The sequence below is a fragment of the Serinus canaria genome, chromosome 9, assembly GCF_022539315.1.
Source record: "Serinus canaria isolate serCan28SL12 chromosome 9, serCan2020, whole genome shotgun sequence".
Taxonomy (NCBI): domain Eukaryota; kingdom Metazoa; phylum Chordata; class Aves; order Passeriformes; family Fringillidae; genus Serinus; species Serinus canaria.
The window spans coordinates 23,881,871-23,902,769 of NC_066323.1; the positions used below are offsets into that span (position 1 = coordinate 23,881,871).

The 20,899-nt window shown below is 41.9% G+C and overlaps 1 protein-coding gene across 2 annotated transcripts in view; it reads right to left on the bottom strand.

Moving 5' to 3' along the window:
- The window catches only part of CAB39 (calcium binding protein 39), a 43,602-nt gene that overhangs the window by 17,681 nt on the left and 5,022 nt on the right, over nt 1–20,899 (bottom strand). For both annotated transcript variants that reach the window (XM_030227222.2, XM_050978032.1), the window contains exon 2: nt 4,224–4,380. In XM_030227222.2, the coding sequence (XP_030083082.1) occupies nt 4,224–4,337 (114 nt within the window). In that variant the 5' untranslated portion in view covers nt 4,338–4,380. The remainder of the gene's footprint in view (nt 1–4,223; nt 4,381–20,899) is intronic.

Here is a 20,899-nt window from a genome sequence, read left to right on the forward strand (position 1 = left end):
CTCACCTGCCACTTCCCAAAGAAGACTCATCTTTACCCCCTGAATACCAGCCCCACACTGGAGGCCAGGCACACTACTTAACCTTTAGCCTTCTTTCAAGCACAGATTAATTGTACACACATGCGTAACAAATCCAGGATTTTACTGCTTTGTGAATGACAGCATTAACTCCCTGAATGAAATCTGACCTCTGGCAGCATGGCACAGCATCACCCTGGCAGGGCTGAGCCAAGCAGCTCATGGTGCTGCCACCACACAGCTGTGACATCAAGGAGAGAGGTCACCCACGCCTGCAAGGGCCAGCCTGCCTGGGATCACAGCAGGGCTCCAACAGCCACCCAGCAGCCCCAAGGGAGCTGTTGGGACAGGGCAAGCCAAGGTCAGAGGGTGGTAAACAACAACTTGATTGCATGAGTAAATATTTACCTGCACCACAGTAAACGTGTGCCACACACCAAGTGAAATGCAGTATGAGAAACATGCTGGGATCAGCCAAAGAGGAGGAAGAGCTGTGAATAAAGATTAAAGGAGTAGATCGAGGGTAGGTCCTGCTTATGGGAAAGGAGGTTCCTTTCCCTTCCCTTTAGGCCCCCTTTCTGAGAGAGCACAGGCAATGGAGAACAAAGAGCATAAATGATGAACACATTTGAGTTATAAAGCACTTGACATCTCATTTGCCTTCCCAAATACTGCCAGACAGCAAACCATGACCCCTGTGCTAAGCACAGCACTGCAGCAGCAAGCACCAGAGCTGTGGCACAGAGGGAGGTGGGACAAGTGAGCCCAGCCCAGCTCCCCCAGCCCAGCTCCCAGCTCCTAAACCAGCACCACATGATTAAAAGACATTTCAAATGACCTGGAGAACTACCTGGTTAATTTTTCTCCAGTCTTTACTAAACTCAAAAGCTAGATTAACATGTAACTAGGATACACCTGAATTTCACATTTTTGATTATAAAACAAATTTTCCAGTATTACAGGGCAAAATGTTTCATAATTGACCAAGACATTGCTATTGTTTTACACCTTTTACTTTGAAGAATATCTTCCATTTTGATTATAAAGAATGGACAGGAACACACACTGTCCAAGATTTAAAAATCTTTATTACCTCCTTTGATTTTTTTTTTTTCTCAAATAACATTAACAGATTTAAATTTCAGCCTAAGCACTGAAAAAAAAATGAGGAATTCTGTTCAAGCATAATTACACTTACAAATTCCAGGGGAAATTATTTGTCTAATTTTCTGTATTAATCTGTATTTCCAATTGTGCAACAAAACTGTCAAAGAGCATTCTCCACATAGTAGCAAACTCAGTATTATAAGAAATGAAAGTGTGTAAGAAAAGTAGGTAGTTCCTTAACCCAAATGGGTATTTTTATAACCAATACTGAGTATTTAGCATGCTGACCCAGCACTGAGATTGCACAATTGATATGTAACAGGCTGCAAAAGCATACCCCTGGATCAAATAGCAACAATGACAAAATTACTGAGACACATTGTATTTTATACACATCCAATCACTAATAAAGTGAAGTCATAAAAACAAGAACAACTTTTGCATCCTTCTCCCCTTTTAGCACCAGGCAGCAATTTTTGTGCTTCATGTAGAGTGAGTTTTTCTGTTTCTGTTCCATGACTAGCCACAAAACCCACCCTGCCACCAGCACAGAATTCTTCTCCAAAGGAGGCCAGAAAGTTACACAGCAGAAAGGATCATCATAATAAAAGGGATAATGAAAAAGATGCCTAAATACTGAGATATGGGCATAAAGAAATGTTTGTTCTTTTCTAATAAAAGCCACTGTCTTTTAACTCCAAACTCACTCTAGTCATGTCTACAGACTGGACAGGAAGAGGGCACAAATTCAGGGTGCCTGCTCACAGAGCTGTGCCCTCAAAGATCTGATGACTGGTCCATAAGACATTGCAGAACTTTCTCCATCAACCCAGCAAACCTCCTGAGCTAAAGAGTCACAACCTGAGTCACCTGCTGTCGTGGGGTGACAGCCTTTATCCCAATATCGTGTGTTGTGTCTGGCCTTTCTTCCCCCCACCCCGGCCGTCTTGCCGCAGCGGGGCGGGGAGGGTGAGGGTGACCGGGCACCTCGGCTTTTGCTTTTGGCTGGCTGCTGCTGCTGCTTAGCTTGCTGGCTGCTTTTGCTTTTGCTTGCTGCTGCTGCTTAGCTTGGCTGGCTTGCTTTCTTTTGCGCTCTTCTTTTTTTTTTTTTTTTTCCTTCCCTTTCCCTCTTTCTTACCCTCCCCTGAAGATACCGTACCGGCTCTGGACCTGACCTGGGACGTCCAGGACCCCCCGGAGTCTGCGAGAAGAAGATCAGCACCCTCCACAACACTGACTGGTTTCTTTTTCTTTTCTTGTGTTGGGGAGTGTTCCTTTGTTACTTGTTATTAAATAGGTTTTATTTTCCACTTTGCTCCTCCGAGGAATTCCTTCCCGAACCCGGTATTGGGGGAGGGGTGGTTGGAGGTTTGTTTTAGGGGACTCCCTTTCGGAGTTTTCCCCTAATTTGTCCTAAACCAGGACACCTGCCTGAAGTCTTGGCTTGCCAAGGAAACAAACAGTTCCTGATGTATCTCTGCATGGAGGATCTCACCATGGATGAATCTCACCATGGACACTGGTGTTGTGAGTGCTGGGATTCATCAGCTCCTTTGTAAACAGCAAGGATGATGGGGAACAGCAGCACCATACCCAGCCTCATTGCCTTGGATGGCAGGATTTAACCCACTCACACTTCACCTAGAGAATGTGGAATGCCTTTGTCCTCCTGCAGGCACAATGTGTTACCTTCTGTCTCACACAGGAAAAACCACTCCACAGGCTCAGCATATTACTTCTTGTCAGAGCAGCAGCCTCACACAAATGAAAGCTTTCAAAAAGATGGAGGTGTGGGACCAAAAGCCAGCAAGAAGAAAAGGTAATACCAACCTCCAGCTGCAGCATCAGGAACACAGGCACATGCTACAGGAGACAGCCACACACCATAGGATGAGCTGGTCTGTTCCCCATTATGGGTCCCAGCAAAAAGAGGACACAAAAGAACACAGATTTTAAGAGCAGGCCACATCTCCAGGAACTAATAATGAGGCCAAGATAAAGGAGGCAGTGCCAAGTCTCATCAGAGAGACTTCAGAATGCACCTATCCCTTCTCTCCTGACAGAAGGCTCTTTTAGAGACAGAAGAAGAGCAGCAGCAAATTAAAATCTTCCAGCTTTCACACAAGCCTGAAGAACAAAATGTAACACTTTTCTCTACAATAGGAGAGAAAATGCATCAGAGGAAACTACTGGTACACTGCAAAACACCTGGAACATACCACATGATGGCAAAGGGGTAGAAGATACTAATTATTAAAGAATAGCAATAGATGGCAATTTCATTAAGACCCTTAGAAGTAGTAGTGCCAAATCTAGGTGAAACTGAATGTAGAAGTGCTGGCCACACTCTGCTTAAAAATATAGGTGAACATGAAAAGATTGTGACTAACTCCAAAATGGGACTCAGTGGATGCCAAGAATGAATGGCACACAATAGTTAAATAATGCTGGGAGAGGCTCCAAGGAAGGTGCTCATCTCAACCTCTGCCACACTATTCACTAGGTGGGACACAGCTGCACACAGGCTGAACTCTGAGGTCAGCTCCTATAAAGCTGTAAAAGCCAGAGTGCCAGTTGAGAAGGAAATGACTGGGCACAGGTACACAGCCTGAAGTACAAGACACTCATGTAAAGGAAATTGCATAGCACAGGAACTTCTCACATCTTACTGTGGGCTGAAGAAGAGGCAGGAAAGCCAAAATATATTATCTATCCATGAAGACACAGAGTTCTTCAGCTTCAGTAAGAGACACTCTGCTCTGTCAAGATTTGCATGGACAAGCAGAGACAGAACTACTTGTGCAGTAGAGAAGGCACTGTGGTGGTCACAAGACCAGAACACTGTACAGCTGTGAGCTGTTTATTAAAAGAATGCAATGTCCTACAGCTCCAAACCATTTTAAATGTCATTATCAGCTGCCAGTGGTGTAAGCCAACAAACCAGCAGGACACACACCTGTTCAAAGGTACATAAATTACCCTTTATCAGAGTATAAACCACCAAAATAATTGCTAATTGTTTCAGTTTCAACAGCTGTAAATTCCCCCTTTCCCCCACTCTCAAATACAGTTTAGCAACTGGGACATCACAACTGTACCTTTTCTGCCTTTTTGTCAGAGATGTCTTGTTTTTCTAGAACTGCCATGCTCTCCTTCAGGTTTTTCACTATGTCTGCAGGAGACTTGTGGGACTTGCCAAAGGGGAATGGCATGATTGCAAACCACAAGGTCTTCCTTCTGTGGCTCCTGCTTCACCTGGAAAAGGAGGAGAAAGAAAGTACATCAAAACTAGAAACCTGAGCTCTGCATAACAACACACACCAAGATCAGAGAGCAGCAAAGGTATTCATACATGGAACAAATGATCCTTGACAGCTGAACTAGAGCTTGCCATGACAAACTTAAATTCTTGTATTTCTATTTCTTTTGAAATACAAGATACACATTGAAGAACTCACATTAAGATAATCATCTTATGCTTCAGGAGCAAATTAAAGAGTACATTAATTATATCCAAAGGCACATACTGCACACATGCCCCATATGGGCAAGACTTACAAGGATCAATTATTCTCATTAGTGCTGTCAAGCCAAATGCCTTCTCCCACGAGGTGCTCCTGGTGTCTCAAGGCCCTGCAGTGACTGCCCAGGTACGTGCTCTTACCCAGATTCACTCCATAAAGAATTTGCAAATACCCCAAGGTGTGCACCTTAGTGCAGGACCCACAAACACGAGCAGGCAAGGCTACAGACAGCAGCCTGTTCCTGTCAACACACCTGGCATGGCCTGGCATTCTCACATCTGTAACCATACTGAAATACAGTCTCACCCTCACACATTTTATGGGAAATAAAATTTGACACCTAGCAAGGATACATACAGCACTTGAAAACATTAAAACCAACACCTCATTTGTATCTTTCTCAAAAAGATAAAACACATCTTACAGGAGGAAGTTTCCTTCCCTAAAAATATCTGGCTCTTGAATCCAAATACATTTATTCTTCTGTATGTTTACACATATTTACTTTTATACACACATACATATATACTCTCTTCTGTGTACAAAATAGAAAAGTACTACTGGAATAAATGAGTGTACTGAAGCTTTTGTCACTAAACACACACACCCACATTTAAACAATAATAAAACCTTCTTACAAGTGAATTACATGAAGAATACTTCTACAACTCTAATCTAGACAGAAGAGAACAGGAAATCCTCCATTAAAAATGCTGACAGTGCTACTTCTGCTAGACACAAAAGACAGCTGAAGCTGGCAGAGCAGAGCCTGCACTGTCATTCCAAAGAAGGAGGACTACCCTGAAAGTTAATTTCTATCTCCCTGCAGTGTCTGTGTAGTGAGTAACAAGCCAGCTCTAACCAGTACATGTTAAAGGTTCTTATCTGACACAATGCACTTTGCTCCTTGATTAAAATACCAGCTCACCCACCAGGAACTCCAAAATCTTACTCCTGATCTTACTCAACAGTTCTGATCAGGGATGAAAAATCCCAGTGTAATTCTATTTTTGAGTTATTTTTATTTTTCAAACACATAAGTTTGGCTGGCCCGAGGGCAACAATTTAAAGGGTAAGAACAGAAGAACTTGGATCTTCAGCCAAGTAAATTTCCATAAATAGAGATTGCAGGTAAGCAGTCACAGAGACCATACATTCACAGCTCCATGTCTACAACTGACTTAAAGCATAAGACAGGTAGTTTTTAATTAGACTGCTTCCAGATAGAAGTATCAGCAGGAAGGCTGAAACAAGACCTTCCACCAGCCCTTTCCATTCTTTAACAGATCACAAGGAATTTATGTTGCATTTATTTTCTAGCATGTGTCATAATAATAACCTCTCATTCACAATCTGCATAAAGAAGGGTCTGTAACACTGAAATTACAAAAGCAAGAGATAAAAAGACATCAAAAAGTGCCCACAGGTCTTTCTTTTGAGAAGAGAATTTTATGCCTCAAACTTCATCACATCTAGTGGAACAGAAATCTACAGCCAAGGAAAGCACCACTATTGACTGTTATTTAATGAAACTACAATGGCATTTAAAACAATATTTAAGGAAAATTATGGTATTTTCACACAGGATTTATTTTTCCTAGAAAGAGATAGTGTTAAAATAAGCACAGTTTCCCCACAACATAGATGGCACACCTCAAGCATCACAGCAATATTTTAAATGTTCTCTTTATCTCTCCCTTTGATTACTACTCTGCCAAATTCAGATGAGCCCTGAAAACAAATCTGGAATTGTTCATGTTTGCATATCATCAATGATAGTAACAGTATCTAACAACCACTCTGCCTATTCATTCTGGAAGATGGCTATACCCATGTAACAGAGAAGGACTGGCTCATCCAAAAACCATGATCAAAAGTGGAACTAACAATCAGACAACAAATGTACAAAGATATAAAATATATCCCAGTACAAAGAGAAATTACCAGTTTTAATTCCTTGGATTATGCATTAAAACAGAAGCAGATCCACTAGGAATCAAAACAGCTGAGAGAACAAAAACATATGGTACCACAAAATCTGGTATGACAGCAAAATACAAATAAAATAAATCAAACCAAAGAAAAGAGCCCTGCACACTCAATTTCTGGATCACAACTATGCTACTCCCAAAGTCTAAAAGACTACATGAATAATAGAAAACCTATGGAAATACAGGATATTGATAAAGAATTGTCCTCATGTGTGCCAAAGGTCTAGGTTTGCAAAACTTGATTTGCCTCTAGACAGTGCCCATTTTTTTCTTTAAATTAACAATAGTCTATAGCTTTGATTTATTCCTAAAACCTTCCAGGTTCTGTGTAAACCAGATACACACATACATGCATACTCAAGTCATACACAGGCTTCACTCTACATCTAGTAGAAAATAATCAATTAATAACAGCTCACTAGCATACATTCATAATAAACATTTTCTCCCAATCCAGGTAAGTTCCTGTATGAACCTCTCATAAGCAATTTAGAAAATCAGGAAGGACTGTCAGCACCACTAAGAAGGAAAATCTACAGCCTTGACTACTGAGGATGACATTTTGCTTCAAGGTATTTCTTTTATTATATAAAATGGAGTAAATACACTGTTTATGCCATTTCAGTTTTATTACTGGAAGGAATGCAATGGCACTGCTGGGAACATCATCTGGCGCCTCAAGACTGAAGATCCCACAAACCCCGAAGCAAAATTGTTACTGAAAAACCTGGGCCACATCCTGCCAAAAAGAAAAAAGAAAAAGAAAAAAAAAGCAAGCAGGAGCAGTGCTTTGTCTCAAAGCTGTACTTCATGCAGGAGAACATAGACAGGCTGTTCCTTTTTCAGCCCAGCAAAACTACCCCCAGCAGCACTCTGGGCACAATAGACAATGCCAACATCTGTGTGGGATCGGAAAGAGCTGCCACCACCACATCTGCAACACAACAAAAAAAGGGAACAACATCAAATGACATTTTCTGTAAATAAGAATAGGCCTTACATCATGTCAAATGATAACTGATTCACGATACTAGCACCTGGTTGCCTTGCAAATTCAGAATAAAACACTGACTGTGCCTAAACAGAGGATCATAGGATTCCTGAAGGGTTGAACTGCCCCAAGTCCATGGACAGCTCTGTGCTCTGCTGGGCTGCTTTGCTTTATCTTCCCTTCCCAGAAACCTCACATCCATCCATCTGTTAAAAGAGATCATGGACAATATTATACAAACCTCAAGTTTCTCAGGCATGCCTTTTATTTCACCAGTATTCAAGTAGGTTAAAGGTAACAAAATTTAAGGTCCTCAAAGCATTGGGGTCACAGCCACAAAGAGAAATGTGAAGTGATGCTATCAATGCCAATGGACCATCAAACAACAACAGGGCACACGGCCAAACCTGCAGGGATTGAAGTTCTACTGACACACTCAGGCACTCTGGGACACTGGGGCTTTTGTGATAACCAGAGATAGTGGCCCCACTGTTGCAGATAGTATATAACTTCCAGCTCTGTCAATGCACCAGGCAGCCATGCAGTTTGCTTTATCTATAAGGCTTTGTCATTTCTCATTCACTGGATTGACCACACAATCAATAATGTCTGATTTAAATCTAATGCATTCCATATATAAGATTTTAAAGTGTCAGTTGAGTCAAAAAAACCCCAGCATTTTAATGTGAGGACAACCCTCCAGCAGAAAAAAGAATGCCACAGGAACAAATACAGAAGCATGATAAACAAATCCCTTTCCTTTAATTAATTTAAATTCTCTAAAGAATGGATACACTAGCCTGGACTATTGGTGTGTCATGTAGCTGAGCTTTTTTTGTTTGAAGGGTCAGAAAATTTGCCACCTCTATAACAGAAGTGTGCCACCACTTAAACCCTGATTGCTTACTAGAAGTAGTGTTTTTTCTGTTGTAGGAAGTACGTTTTTGTTTCTGTGAGATGCCTGCATTACTGTTTTCAGAACAATACAGGTACAAGAAATGGTACAGTTACACTCCTGACTGCACTAACATGTGTAGTTACTCCACAGACAAATGAATTTGTGGCATTAGAGTCTCACCAGCACAGACTTTGAAAGAGAAGAAGGGAAAGAGATTAAATGGAATGGAAAGCTATACCAGCACCATAAGCAAGGACACAAAGACAAACTCAGGCCTTTTCACTTTAGACATACCATGAACTTACCACAACAAAGTTTAAACATTTTTTTTCCCTGCACAGAAGTATAATCCATAAATAAAGCACTGTTTAAGTATCCACATATATTCCAGCTCCAGAGAGCAAACCACCATCTATGCCCATGCAAAATGCTACTTAACTAATGCACAAAAGCCCTACATTTCCAATCTGTGAAAAAAAACAGGTGCAATAAACCCAATCCTTATTCTATTGTGGCCCTCACCATTTAATTGCACTCTATTAACCCCTCAGACGCATCCTTCTGCCTTGTTTATACACACCAAGAGTTTAAGGTGATTGCTTTTGCAAGCTCCTAATGAGGAAAAGAGGAGGAAAACACCCTTCAGCTATTTCCTGACTGCAACTGCACATGTTAAAAAAAAATCCAAGCCTAGTGAGAGAGTCCATGAAGCATTTAATGTGCACCTAAGAAGAAAACTGATGCAGATCAAACAAAACAAACATAATTTTAGTAAGGCCAAATACCAGTGAGGTTCCCCAGGGCAGATAAGCCAAGCCCAGAGCTGGCCCATGGGGAGGTCCCACTCTGCCCCAGCTCCCAGCATCACACCCCTTCCCCTGTTATTGGCCAGCTGAGCCATCCAGGAGCTGAGCCACTCACCAGGCTACCAGAAACCTAACATGTGAAAGGAAAATAAGCAATGAGTAGTGTAGGCAATGCAGAAAAAACATCCCTTTGAGCAGCAAGTAGTTGTCAATCAGCTCCCTCAGCTCCTGATCTCTCAAGAAGAACCCTTCATGGTGAGGCTGGAGCCAAATCAACAGCAGGGCTGGAGGGGCAAGGTCACTTTCCATCAGTTATTTTGAGAAGCCTGATATTTGTCCCAGTGCCCAGCGTGCTGACTGAACTGACCAAAATGGCAGAAGACAAAGCCAACAAAAATGAGGGATAATAAATAAAAATTCGGAAAGGTTCTTAAGACAAACCAGCACAAGGCAACCTGAGCTGTGAGCCACACTTAGCCCGAGGAAGGGAGGAGGAGAGGGCTGAGGCAGTCAGGAGGGAAGGGCACAGCAGCTTCTCCTCCTCTTCCAGGTAGAGGGAAGCTGCCAACTTCTATCCTGAAATTATATTGTGTGTCAATTACCTTCCACAGTGCTAATAACACATAGGAGAATGGCTTAAGCAAACACTCTTAAATAAACTAATCAGTCTACAAAGGCAAAATACCAAGTTTCACAATAAACAGTTGGGGTTGCACTGCTTGTGGATTTTTAATTGACAATTTATCAGCCTATTACTGACACAACATGTTGCATCTTGCTAAAAGGGGCACATTGTTATTAAAAAAATTTAATGCAGAAAGCTCATGTTTGTCTTGATAGACCTGATGTCCCTCACAACTCACTCTTTTGCTGCATGCTTCTTGATTACCAGGGATCATTAAGCCAGTATTGAAAACAATAACATAAATCAGTTTTCTTGAGGTGTAATTGCTCCAAGGGGCTGTTAGCTCAGCTAGAATTCACCACTGTGAAGTCTGGTTGGAATGTTAAAACCAGGAACAGATCGAGAAATTATGCATTTTTAAAAGCACTGTCTCACTCTCAGACATGCCTAGCATCCCAAAGGAAGACTGACAGCCATGCCTTTGATCCAAGAACCATTTTTTATGCAAGCTACCATGCTCCTTGGGAAAAAAAAATTGACTACTTCAAAGCCAGAAGCGACACCTTATTAGTTATTCACCCTCTAGTACAAGATTATGAAATGTCACAGCTATCAGGGTATTGAGGCAGCTGAAGCTCCTGCCTGTACTTTTCTGTGAGGGTGCTCTGTCCCTGTCCCAGACATGCAGCCAGGTGCTACTGGGAAGCAGCTGGAATATTGCTGCCAGCTCATCACTGCAAATTCCTGCCTACAGCACAATTCCTGAAAGGCTTTTCCACTCCTGAGTGCACAAGCGCAGTGACCGAGGGCAGCAGCCATCACCTCCTTCAGTGGGTTATCTGAGTACTCACATTCCTCATTAAAACATTCTTGCACATTTTTCATGTGCTGGGTTTCAGTATCCTCATTCTGGATATATGGCTTCCCACTAGATTAAAGGATTTTCCAAAGCTTTACGACTGTAGTAAAGCAGTTATTTTCTTTTGGATATGTTAAATGAATTGAAACTCAACAGCCTCTCATCCAAAACTTGTGTCTAGCAGAGTTTATTAATACAAGCTCACCTGCAAAACTTTCCTATCCCAAAGGAAATGAGACTGATAAAGAGCAGGAGCCACAGCACAATGTGTGTCAGGGCTCCAGCACGAACTGCTCAGGGTAGCCATGGCAGACCATGGCTCTGCTTGTAAATGGTAATTACTAGCAAAATTTAACAGTATAGTCCAGGTCTAAGCCATTTTTGCTATCCTCTAAATACTTCCAGACACCTTTTCAGTATTTCTTTCAACATAACTTTAATATGTGGATCAAATAATTACACCAATGATCTGTTTGGATCTAATGTGATAATTTTCTGAGGAATATAATTCATACATATGGGTTTTCTTGAAGGACAGGCATGTTCATCTCATACTTGGCATGTCCCACCCAGCACACAACATTAGCATCTTTCTTAAAATTCACTATTAACTTATTCTATCAAGTCTGCAGCACACAAAAGCTTTAATGTGATTCAAAAGCAGTGTCACAACTCTGCATCACAGAATTATTTGTAGTATGACCCACCTAAAGATTAAAATGGAAAAAAAAAATCCCCTCTTTAAAAATGGCAACTTTATTCAGGGAAAAATGAAAATCATGAAGAAAAAAATTTTCTTCTGTAACACAGAACAACAGTGAAGTGAGAAAAAAAAATTAATTCTAAAGATACATTGGAAAATAAATTTCTACATAAACATGAAATTCAGAATGTGACACAGCTTCTTACTTTCTGAATATTTCCAAACAATTAAAACCCTGGCAGTTCATAGTCCTGCTTGTTTCTTTAGCACCAAATGCCATCTGATTCCTTTCATTAAGCAGGCTTCTCCCTAGCCATTCAATTAATTTACTGATCCTTCTGCCCTCCAAGAGCCTCCTTCTCCAACAGACACCTGCACCATGCATGGAAAAGAAAAGGGCAGCCACTGCCACTGGGGTCCTCCAGCTCACCGCAGCTCCTAAAAGCACACTACACTCTGTGACCTGGACATTGTTATAAGAAATTGCAGTTTAACACACAGCTACAGAAACAAAGTAGAAACTGTTTTTAAATAGCACTGCTGCTTGTAAGGGGCTTCAGAGATCCAGCATACGCAGAAAAGCCTGTTAATATAAAGCTCAGAATGTGAGATCCCAGCCTGTCTACATGCTGAAGGAAATCTTATGACTCAGCTTCTTTCCCTGGTGTGCTGTTTAAAGTTACCCCACCCATCCATTCCCCCACAAACCTTACTGCTGCATTGCAATATGGTACACACACAGGCATGTGAATGCTTCACCCATTCCTTGGGAAGTATATTTAAAAATTAATAAAAACAATAATAATCCTACACTTCATCACAAAAAGCAACTACTATCTCTAGCACACTGGACAAAAAAACCAAAGAACTTACCTGAAGATTCAAGGAAAGATGTCAGGCAATATGCCCACGTCTGCCCAGGCAGAAGCTGAAACAATTTTCTCCTAACCTGGTATCCAGTCAATCCCCTGTTGGCTCAGCTGCCCATACTGCATCATCACAAACCCCAAAATATTTGTTACATGACAAAAAATGCTGCAATTCTGGACGTGCCATTCTACCCACCCTTGGAAGCAAAAATGCAAAGCAAGAATCTCCTTTGTAACTATTTCTTGTCCTTTGCATATCTTATTCCCATTCCCTTCCAGAGGTTCTCTTTGTACCAGATTTTCTGATATACATCTAAGGGTCTATTTTGAGAGTAAAGCAGTGGCAAAAGTGGAGGCAGAAGGACACTGCAGTTTCATTTCTGATTTATTTCACATTGTGAAATACGGCCTAGGTTCACATGTTCCAAGAACACAACTGAGCTGTGTGTGAGAAACCCCCCAGGTGAAGGACAGGAAACCAGCACCACACACATCAGCACTGGTGCAACAGGCAGGGGGAAAACATCACTTTAAGCAGGAGCTTAAAGGTGACATAAGGAAGGAGGGTGAGAATCCCAAGTACCAGCACAAGGGAGGTGCACGGGAGCTTTTGGCACCTTCTGAGCAGAAATTGAGAACAATTAAATGCAAGAACAGGTCTGGGGCTGCTCCAGCCACAACTCTCTAAGGCACAATTTTCTTTAGAGAATATTCCCCCAAACAAAAACCTACACTCAGTAAAGCCATTCTCTAGCAGCACAAATTCAGAGAGTGACCAGGTAGGAAGAGACCTTCAAGATCATCGAGTCCAACCCAGCCCCAACACCTCAGCTAAACCCTGGCACCCAGTGCCACATCCAGGCTTTGTTAAACACACCCAGGGATGGGGACTCCACCACCTCCCTGGGCAGCCATTCCAGAACTTTATCACTCTTTCCTTGAAAACCTTTTTCCTAATATCCAACCTGTATTTCCCCTGACACAGCTTCAGACTGTGTCCATTGGTTCTGTCTGTTGCTGCCTGGAGGAAGAGACCAACCCCACCTGACTACAGCCACCTTTCAGGGAGTTGTAGAAATAACAAAGCTAGGGAAAAAAATCATAATTAATAAAGTATTTACCCAAATACATTTTTAATAAGAAATTTATAACTTTTAAAACTAACTTTAAAGAAATTCAACAATATTTTTCCCATGGTTTCTTTACTTTATTTGGAAACCATATTCTGTGGCCTGCTAGTAACTTCTAATGCTCAACCTAGGTTTATTAAAGTTTAACACAACATAATTGTTCATCTAATTTACCTTAAGATGAACACATTTTTAACAAACTTAATCTACAAAATAAGATCACTTAAAGAACAATATTAAAGCACTAACATTATGAGCAGAAAAGCAGTGACCGTGACATAGCTCAGGAACATCCTAAAAACACTGACTTACACAGAAGACACACCAAGGAGTATCCCTCTTCCCACAGTGATGACTGCTGGGCCCTGCCAAAGGCAGCATGGAATGAACTCCATCCATCTCTGCTTCACCACACTCTGTGTGAGAAGGCTTCCCTTCCAAAAGAATCCACTCCGGAGCTCACAACAAAGACTCTTTATGTTACACTGCTGTGGAGCTCACCTCGGCTCCATATGGAACAAACCAGCTGGGATGACAGGCAATCAAGCAGAGCTTATCTACTTGGACTCGCTTCTGTGCTTCAGCTGGGCAGAAGTAGGGCTGAAACTGAAACCCAACAAGCACAGCAAGTTGCACTGCAAAGAGCTGGTCACAGTCCACAGGGGTGGCTGAGACCACAGCTGACTCCTCAGTATTGCCACTGTCACCTCAACTGCGAGGTCTCAGTAGAGTGACACACAGATTAAAACGTAAATCACTGGGAGATCAATTCTCATGAATCCAAGCTGATTCTTGCTACACAAAACCAAGACAATTGGGTGCATGATCCAATGATCCCTATCTCCTCTACAAAAGGGAATTCCTGACAAATAACCTATGGGAGTTATGTACTGACTCAGAGAAAGCAGGAGAGGGCAATCAATAAACAACTGAGAATCATGACACCACCATTACTGGCAATCTTTTCCCTCTAGTTCATTACATCCTCATTCAGTAAAGGAAAAGAGTTGTCCAGGCCTTTTTCCCTTCAATTATCTCTTACCTGGTACTGGGAGCTGAAGCACAGGCAGTATCCGTGCTGATCCACACGTCATTATCCATCTGACAAATCTGCTTTCTGCCACACTATTTTTTTTTGCCATGGTCCCTGGCACTTAAAAGACAGTTTTGATGACAGTACAAAGGGTTTACTGACACAGCTCTGCTAGCAAATCCTACCAGTGCAGATACAGCTTAGATTAGTAAAAACCACAACCTCAGACCATGATAACTGCAACTGTGCCAGGGCTTTACTGGTTAAGTACTTTTATAAAGAGTGCTCCTTCCTTCACACTGCCAGCCAGAATCAGTACACCATCAATCAAGTGTCCAATTTTCCCAAGTTAGCTGTGTGGAGGTGCCTTTCAGTACAGAACTCTCACACAGCTCATCCTCAGACTGAACTCCCTGCTTCCTCTTGGGCATACTGTACCAAGGACAATGTGGCAAAGGGGAGAACATCACAGAGAGCACCAAAATTAGAGGATAGCCAGGAGATATTTTTCCCCTAATTACTCAAGACCAAGAATCAATTTCATGGGCATCACTTGAAATACAAAAGGAAAAAAAAAAATCAATGCATTACAGGCCACAACACATCTGTGATATTCAGGTGCACATCTATCTCATTGCTACCAAGATACCAGAGTGAGAAATGAACTCATGAGAGGCAGCTGGCTAAAATCCAGACTGATATCCAGGCTTCAGGAAAGAGACAACACTTTGATCATGTATTATGCCCCACAAGGAGTGGCGTCCCCCAGGGGTCACAGCTGGACTGGCACTGGTCCAGATATGTGGGACTGAGCACACCCTCAGCAAGGGCTGCTGGTCACATCAGGCTGCAGGGAAGGGACACCACCCACAAGGTGACACGTGGGTTCATGCAGTCCTTGAGAAGCTCAGTGAGCACAGCAACTGCAGGGCCTGCCTCTGGGACAGGGCAATCCTGAGCACACACACAGTCTGGGCAGAGAATGGATTGAGAGCACCCCTGCCCAGGACTCAGGGGTGGTGACTGGTGAGAAGCTCAAGGTGACACGGCACTGACATGGCAATGGGCACTGCAGCCCAGAAAGGTACCAACATCCTGGGCTGCATCACAAGCAGCGTGGCCAGCAGGGTGAGGGAGGGGATTCTGCCCTCTGCTCCACCCTGCTGAGACCCAGCTGCAGGGCTGCACCCAGCTCTGGGGGCCCAGCATATGAGGAACATGGACCTGCTGCAGTGAGTCCAGAGCAGGCTGAAATGAAGATCAGAGGGCTGGAGCACCTCTACAATGGACACAGGAGTTGAGAGCTGGGGTTGTTCAGCCTGGAGAAGAGAAGGATCTGGGGAGACCTCAAAGGGGGTACAAGAGAGCTGCAGAAGGGCTTCTGACAAGGGGGACTGGCTTCAAACTGAGAGCAGACAGAGTTGGATTAGATATTAGGAATTAATTCTCCCCTGTGAGGTGGAGAGGCCCTGGCACAGGCTGTCCAGAGAAGCTGTGGATGCCCCATCCCTGGAAGTGTCCAAGGTTGGGGTGGATGGGGCTCTGAGCAACCTGGTCTGGTGGAAGCTGTCCCCGCCCATGGAGGGTAGTAGCTAGAGCTGGACAGTCTTTAAGGTCCTTTCCCACTCCAAACAATTCAATGATTCTATCATAAAATTATCTCAATTTAAAACTAAACAACAAACCATTACTGAGTAAGTGACCAGATATTGTGCCAAGATAATAAACAAGCAAGAAAACTAGACCTTAAAGTAGAATTCACTTTGTTCTCCCAAGAAAAGAACCAGCCATTACAATACAGAAATTTCACATAAATAATTTCAACATCACAATATGCCTTAAGAGGCTGTAGGAAAGTGCACTTTGCACAGTTCCCCTAAATGACCTCTCTTTCTTCTGCCAGTTTAAATGTTTGGTCTAAATCTCCCAAGTCACTAATGGAATTCAATTCCTGATACATGAACCACACCACATCTCAACTGCCAAGATAGGTGTGCTCCTTTGGGGCAATACAGAGCACAGAAAGATATGTTTAATGGCACAGGTGATGCATCCCAGGATTAAGAGTTATCCAAGTCACAAACCTTCAGGAGAGATGATGTGAACATTTAACATCATGCCATTGTATTTTACTTTTATAGATTTTGAGCCAGAGGGAAAAGAATTTCAGCTCACCCATGAACTCCACGTTATGAAATACTCTGCAGCACAGGAATCAAAAAGGGGGAATGATCTAGATTGCTCCCAAAATGTGCTCAAGCTCTTGCCATGGCAACCTAATTCAGAGTCCTTCTGAGGACTCACAAGACACCAGTCCAAATATCTGTGTTACAGCAGGATACTTCAGCATACACACTCTGGAAAGCCAGCCATTCCTGAAAAACCCAGGTCAAAACCCTTTTCCCTCCTGACACCACCTGAGAGCGTCAGTTACTCAAAGTTATTGTACATTACTGAAAACAGAAGATAAACAATGTGTCAGATGTCTCTGCTGATACATACCATCTGTCTTCCTCTTTTTGGGGACACTTGAGTTCTCTTTCCAGGTAGACCACATCACACTCAGCAAACCTCTGCTTCCAATGAGAGTAACAAATAAAAGAAAATGCCAGCCTTGGAACAGACAGGTTAAAAGTCTTCATAAAAAGTTTAACATCTAAAATTATTGCAGCCAAAACTCACAAGGTAGTACCTTACACTTCCTGCTTGCTGTTGACCAAAAGCTTCTAAAAGCATGCTTGCATTTAAAGAAAAAGGAGGCTGGAGGGAATCACACAGCAGAAAGAAAAGACACCCTTCCCAAAGAAAGATTTCCCAACTGGTTGGACTTCAAAGCAACTCACAATGGCTGCTGTAGCTAGGACTCTCCAAGGCATAAGAGCCCTGAGGGCTCACAGATGTGACAAACCAGCACTGTTGGTCTGTCCATACAGGAGTCAGCACTCCCCTGGCACACACAGACAGGACCATGGATGAAAAACTGGCTGAGAGCTACCTGGCTGCAGACAGCACATGAAAAACAAGGTTTGCAACAAGATGTGACTAATGTGACTAATATTAGGTCAGCTAACATGGTGGGAAGCACCTCTGAGGGACAGTTCCCTTAATTAATCTGCTTAGAAGGGCTGGACTGGAAAAGGGAACTATCAAATTGTTTCACAATACTAAAACAAGAAGTCCCAATTTGCCTCTAATGCAATTACTGTGCAATGCTACCAAGAGAAACTTGAACACTACATTAGAAGTTTCCATCTCTACAAGTTTACTCAAGGAATGATCACACATTGGAACTGAAATGACTGAAAAAACCCATTCTGCAGGACAGTAGTTCTTCTAAAGGGCTAACACCAAGCTTGGGTGGAACTACTTGCATTTTAGCTGATACCTACACTCCCTACACTCCTAACACTGTGCATTTTTACTTATTTCAGCTATGTCAGAATCCTTAGGGCTATGTGGAAAAACAAAACAAAACAAAACCCCTGCAACCCTTGAAATTATTAATTGGTGCACCAGCTTAACATAATTTTATTTAAGTAGGGATTACAAAAATTACTTAAATAGGAGTACAACAGTACAATATCATCACTTTCTATATCACTAAGAGGCTTCAATCAAACAAGAGCTCTTAAATCAAATGATGAAATGGTCAAGAAATCAAAATTCCCTCTCTCACCCTGCTGCCCTCACTGCTTGTGATGCAGCCCATAAACTGTAATGCAACCTTTACATTCCCCAGAAATTACAAAAGTAAAAGGCATGCAGTGACAATTTTGGAATCTGACCAACCATCCATTAGAAACAGAAGTAAATAAGGGGATTTCACAGAATTCAGATATACTGAAATCTATTAAAATAACTCTTCACTACTAAGTCAAATAAGATTTCAATAAACAATGTGAGAGACACTTTAACTGATGGATTTTCCAACTATCCCTTTTAGCTCCTAAAATAAAGATTTTAATTTCCCCTTCCCAGTCATTTTGAAATCAGTTTAGCTTGGTTATCTAATTTAGGGACTTGCTCAAAGTCTGGATTTTGTGGTATAAATCTCAGAGGCATCAATCCACAGCACTGAAAGTCGAGTACCATAATGAATACAAGACAAGGTAGAGAAACTTCTGTACTGCTTACTAACATTTCTCAATGTTTGCTAGTAATTCTGAAAGTTAAAAACACCCTGTTTAAAGAGAAAAGCTTCTGTATTTCTGACCAACAATCCTTCCCCTTGTTCACTAAAGAGCTGAAGAACAGCTGCTTCTGAAACACAGATTTGACATTTCTTCCTCGATTTGACAGTGTTAAATCCTCAACCTGCATCAACAAAAGGAGTGACTACCAGTGCTAAAAGGAGAGCAGAACAATTCAGACTCCACTCCAACAACTCTCAGACCCTACCCATACAATTCCTAAGGGAGGCAAAGAGCCTTGCATGGTCAGCCTCAAAGCAAAAATCTAATCAATCTTCTTTGATGTAAACTATAAATCCAGCCCTAAATGGCCATTAACATTTTTTTATTTTTACATATCTACACACACACACACAAGTTTCCAAGCAAGAAGGAAAACTCACTAAACAGATGTGAGTGCCCTGTGAGAAAAAAAAAATCTATAAACAGGCAGGAAGTAATAACTACAATCACAAATTAAAAAGCTGGGAACTTGAAGATTGTTTAGTTTTTCCAGGTTAAAAGAATGACGAAAACTGGCAGCAATTCAAAACTTAAATGCATTCATAAGTTTGTCAGCACACACAAATGCCCTCAAGTTTTTGTGACTTTTTGGGAAAATATTCCATAACCCTGTACTGAAGAGGCTCTTTTGGATCTAATGACATTAAATCTGTCACCATAACAGGAGCTAAGGTTAACACCAGTCACACAGCACAGCTATGCCAGGACTCTGCCCAAAATGCTCCATGAATGGATTTCTGCAGAGAAAAACTGTTTACTCCAGCTCCACCCTATTACAGAGTCAGTAGAGTTTGGATATTGCTCAATGTCAATTACAGACATAAAACGGAACTATGTTAGTCAATTCTGATGAGTCAATCTACTGCTTTTCTTAGAGATTACAAATCTAAATAATCACCTCCAGAACAGCACTTGTTTAGCCAACATATACTGTTGGCTGTCTTTGCTGTCAATCATTACCTCTGTAATGCATGGAAAAAGACTATTTGCCTTGGTGACTGGAGCTTGTGTTTGCTTTCAGTCATATTTTAAGACAAGCTGAACTTCTCAGGTTCATATTTGAACCCTCAAATCCAACAGCAACACGTGATTTAAGGTCTTCCAATTCTCTTGATTATTTTAGTTTTCCTCAGCTGTACTTTCTTAAGAGAAACCTTTAATCATTCCACTGATAAGCTATACTAGAATATAAAATTAAAATTTCCATAGGAACTTTTCCTTTTTTACAGGTGGAAAGCAGGCAACAAGGCATAGAGCAGCAAAACCAGGTCTCTTGGACAAGACTGAGGAAGCAGAATTTGATCCCAAATCATCCTTTCTCCTGAGGCAACACATAACTCAGGTGCCTATAACATGGTCACTACCTGGGTGTTCATCCTCCTCTGGAAGGCCAAAATGAGATTCCAAGGCTAACAACCAACATCACAGCACAGTTCAGGTGTCTGATGGACCAACACCACTGTGAATGCTCTCAAACAGCACAGCTGGGCTCCAACTGCCCTTTCAGAAAATCACAAACCTCTAGGGCAGGTGCTCTGGAGTACCTAAAATACAATCAGATATCTATGTTTAGGCAACTGTATTTCACATCACAAACGGGTGTCACTGGAAAAAGAGTCTAGGAAGTGTGTGTTTCTCAAGTGTTCCAGCAGACAACATGCACAACAAACATCACACACCCCAAGAGAGGAGGAAATTCTCTGTGCTTAAGCATCATTCTCTGGAAAAAGGGGGGAGAAGCACCATGCTGCTGAAGAACACTGTGAAATGTACTGTCATGAGTATCTGTGAAGCAAAGAAAAACCCCCAAAGATCTGGATCCTCCTGTCTTCTTTTGCATTAAAGCAAAAGACCAAATACACTGCAACTAAACAAGTGCATTCAAAGGATGTTATGTGCAGCAAGCTGAAAAAACCTGGAAACAAGCACATAAGCATTTTGTACCAAATCAGTCTAAGCAAAGCAAGGTTCAGGATATTTGCTGATTTTTGAGAGATTGACTTTGCTTTCTCAACATTTGTCCAATATAGAACCAAGCATATACAAAGTCTTTATCAAGAATCATGCCTCAAGTGACCTCCTCCAAGGTTATCTCTTTAAATTCTCCTGAGAAGTTTCTCCATCACTACCAAACTCCAGTCAGAAGAAACTT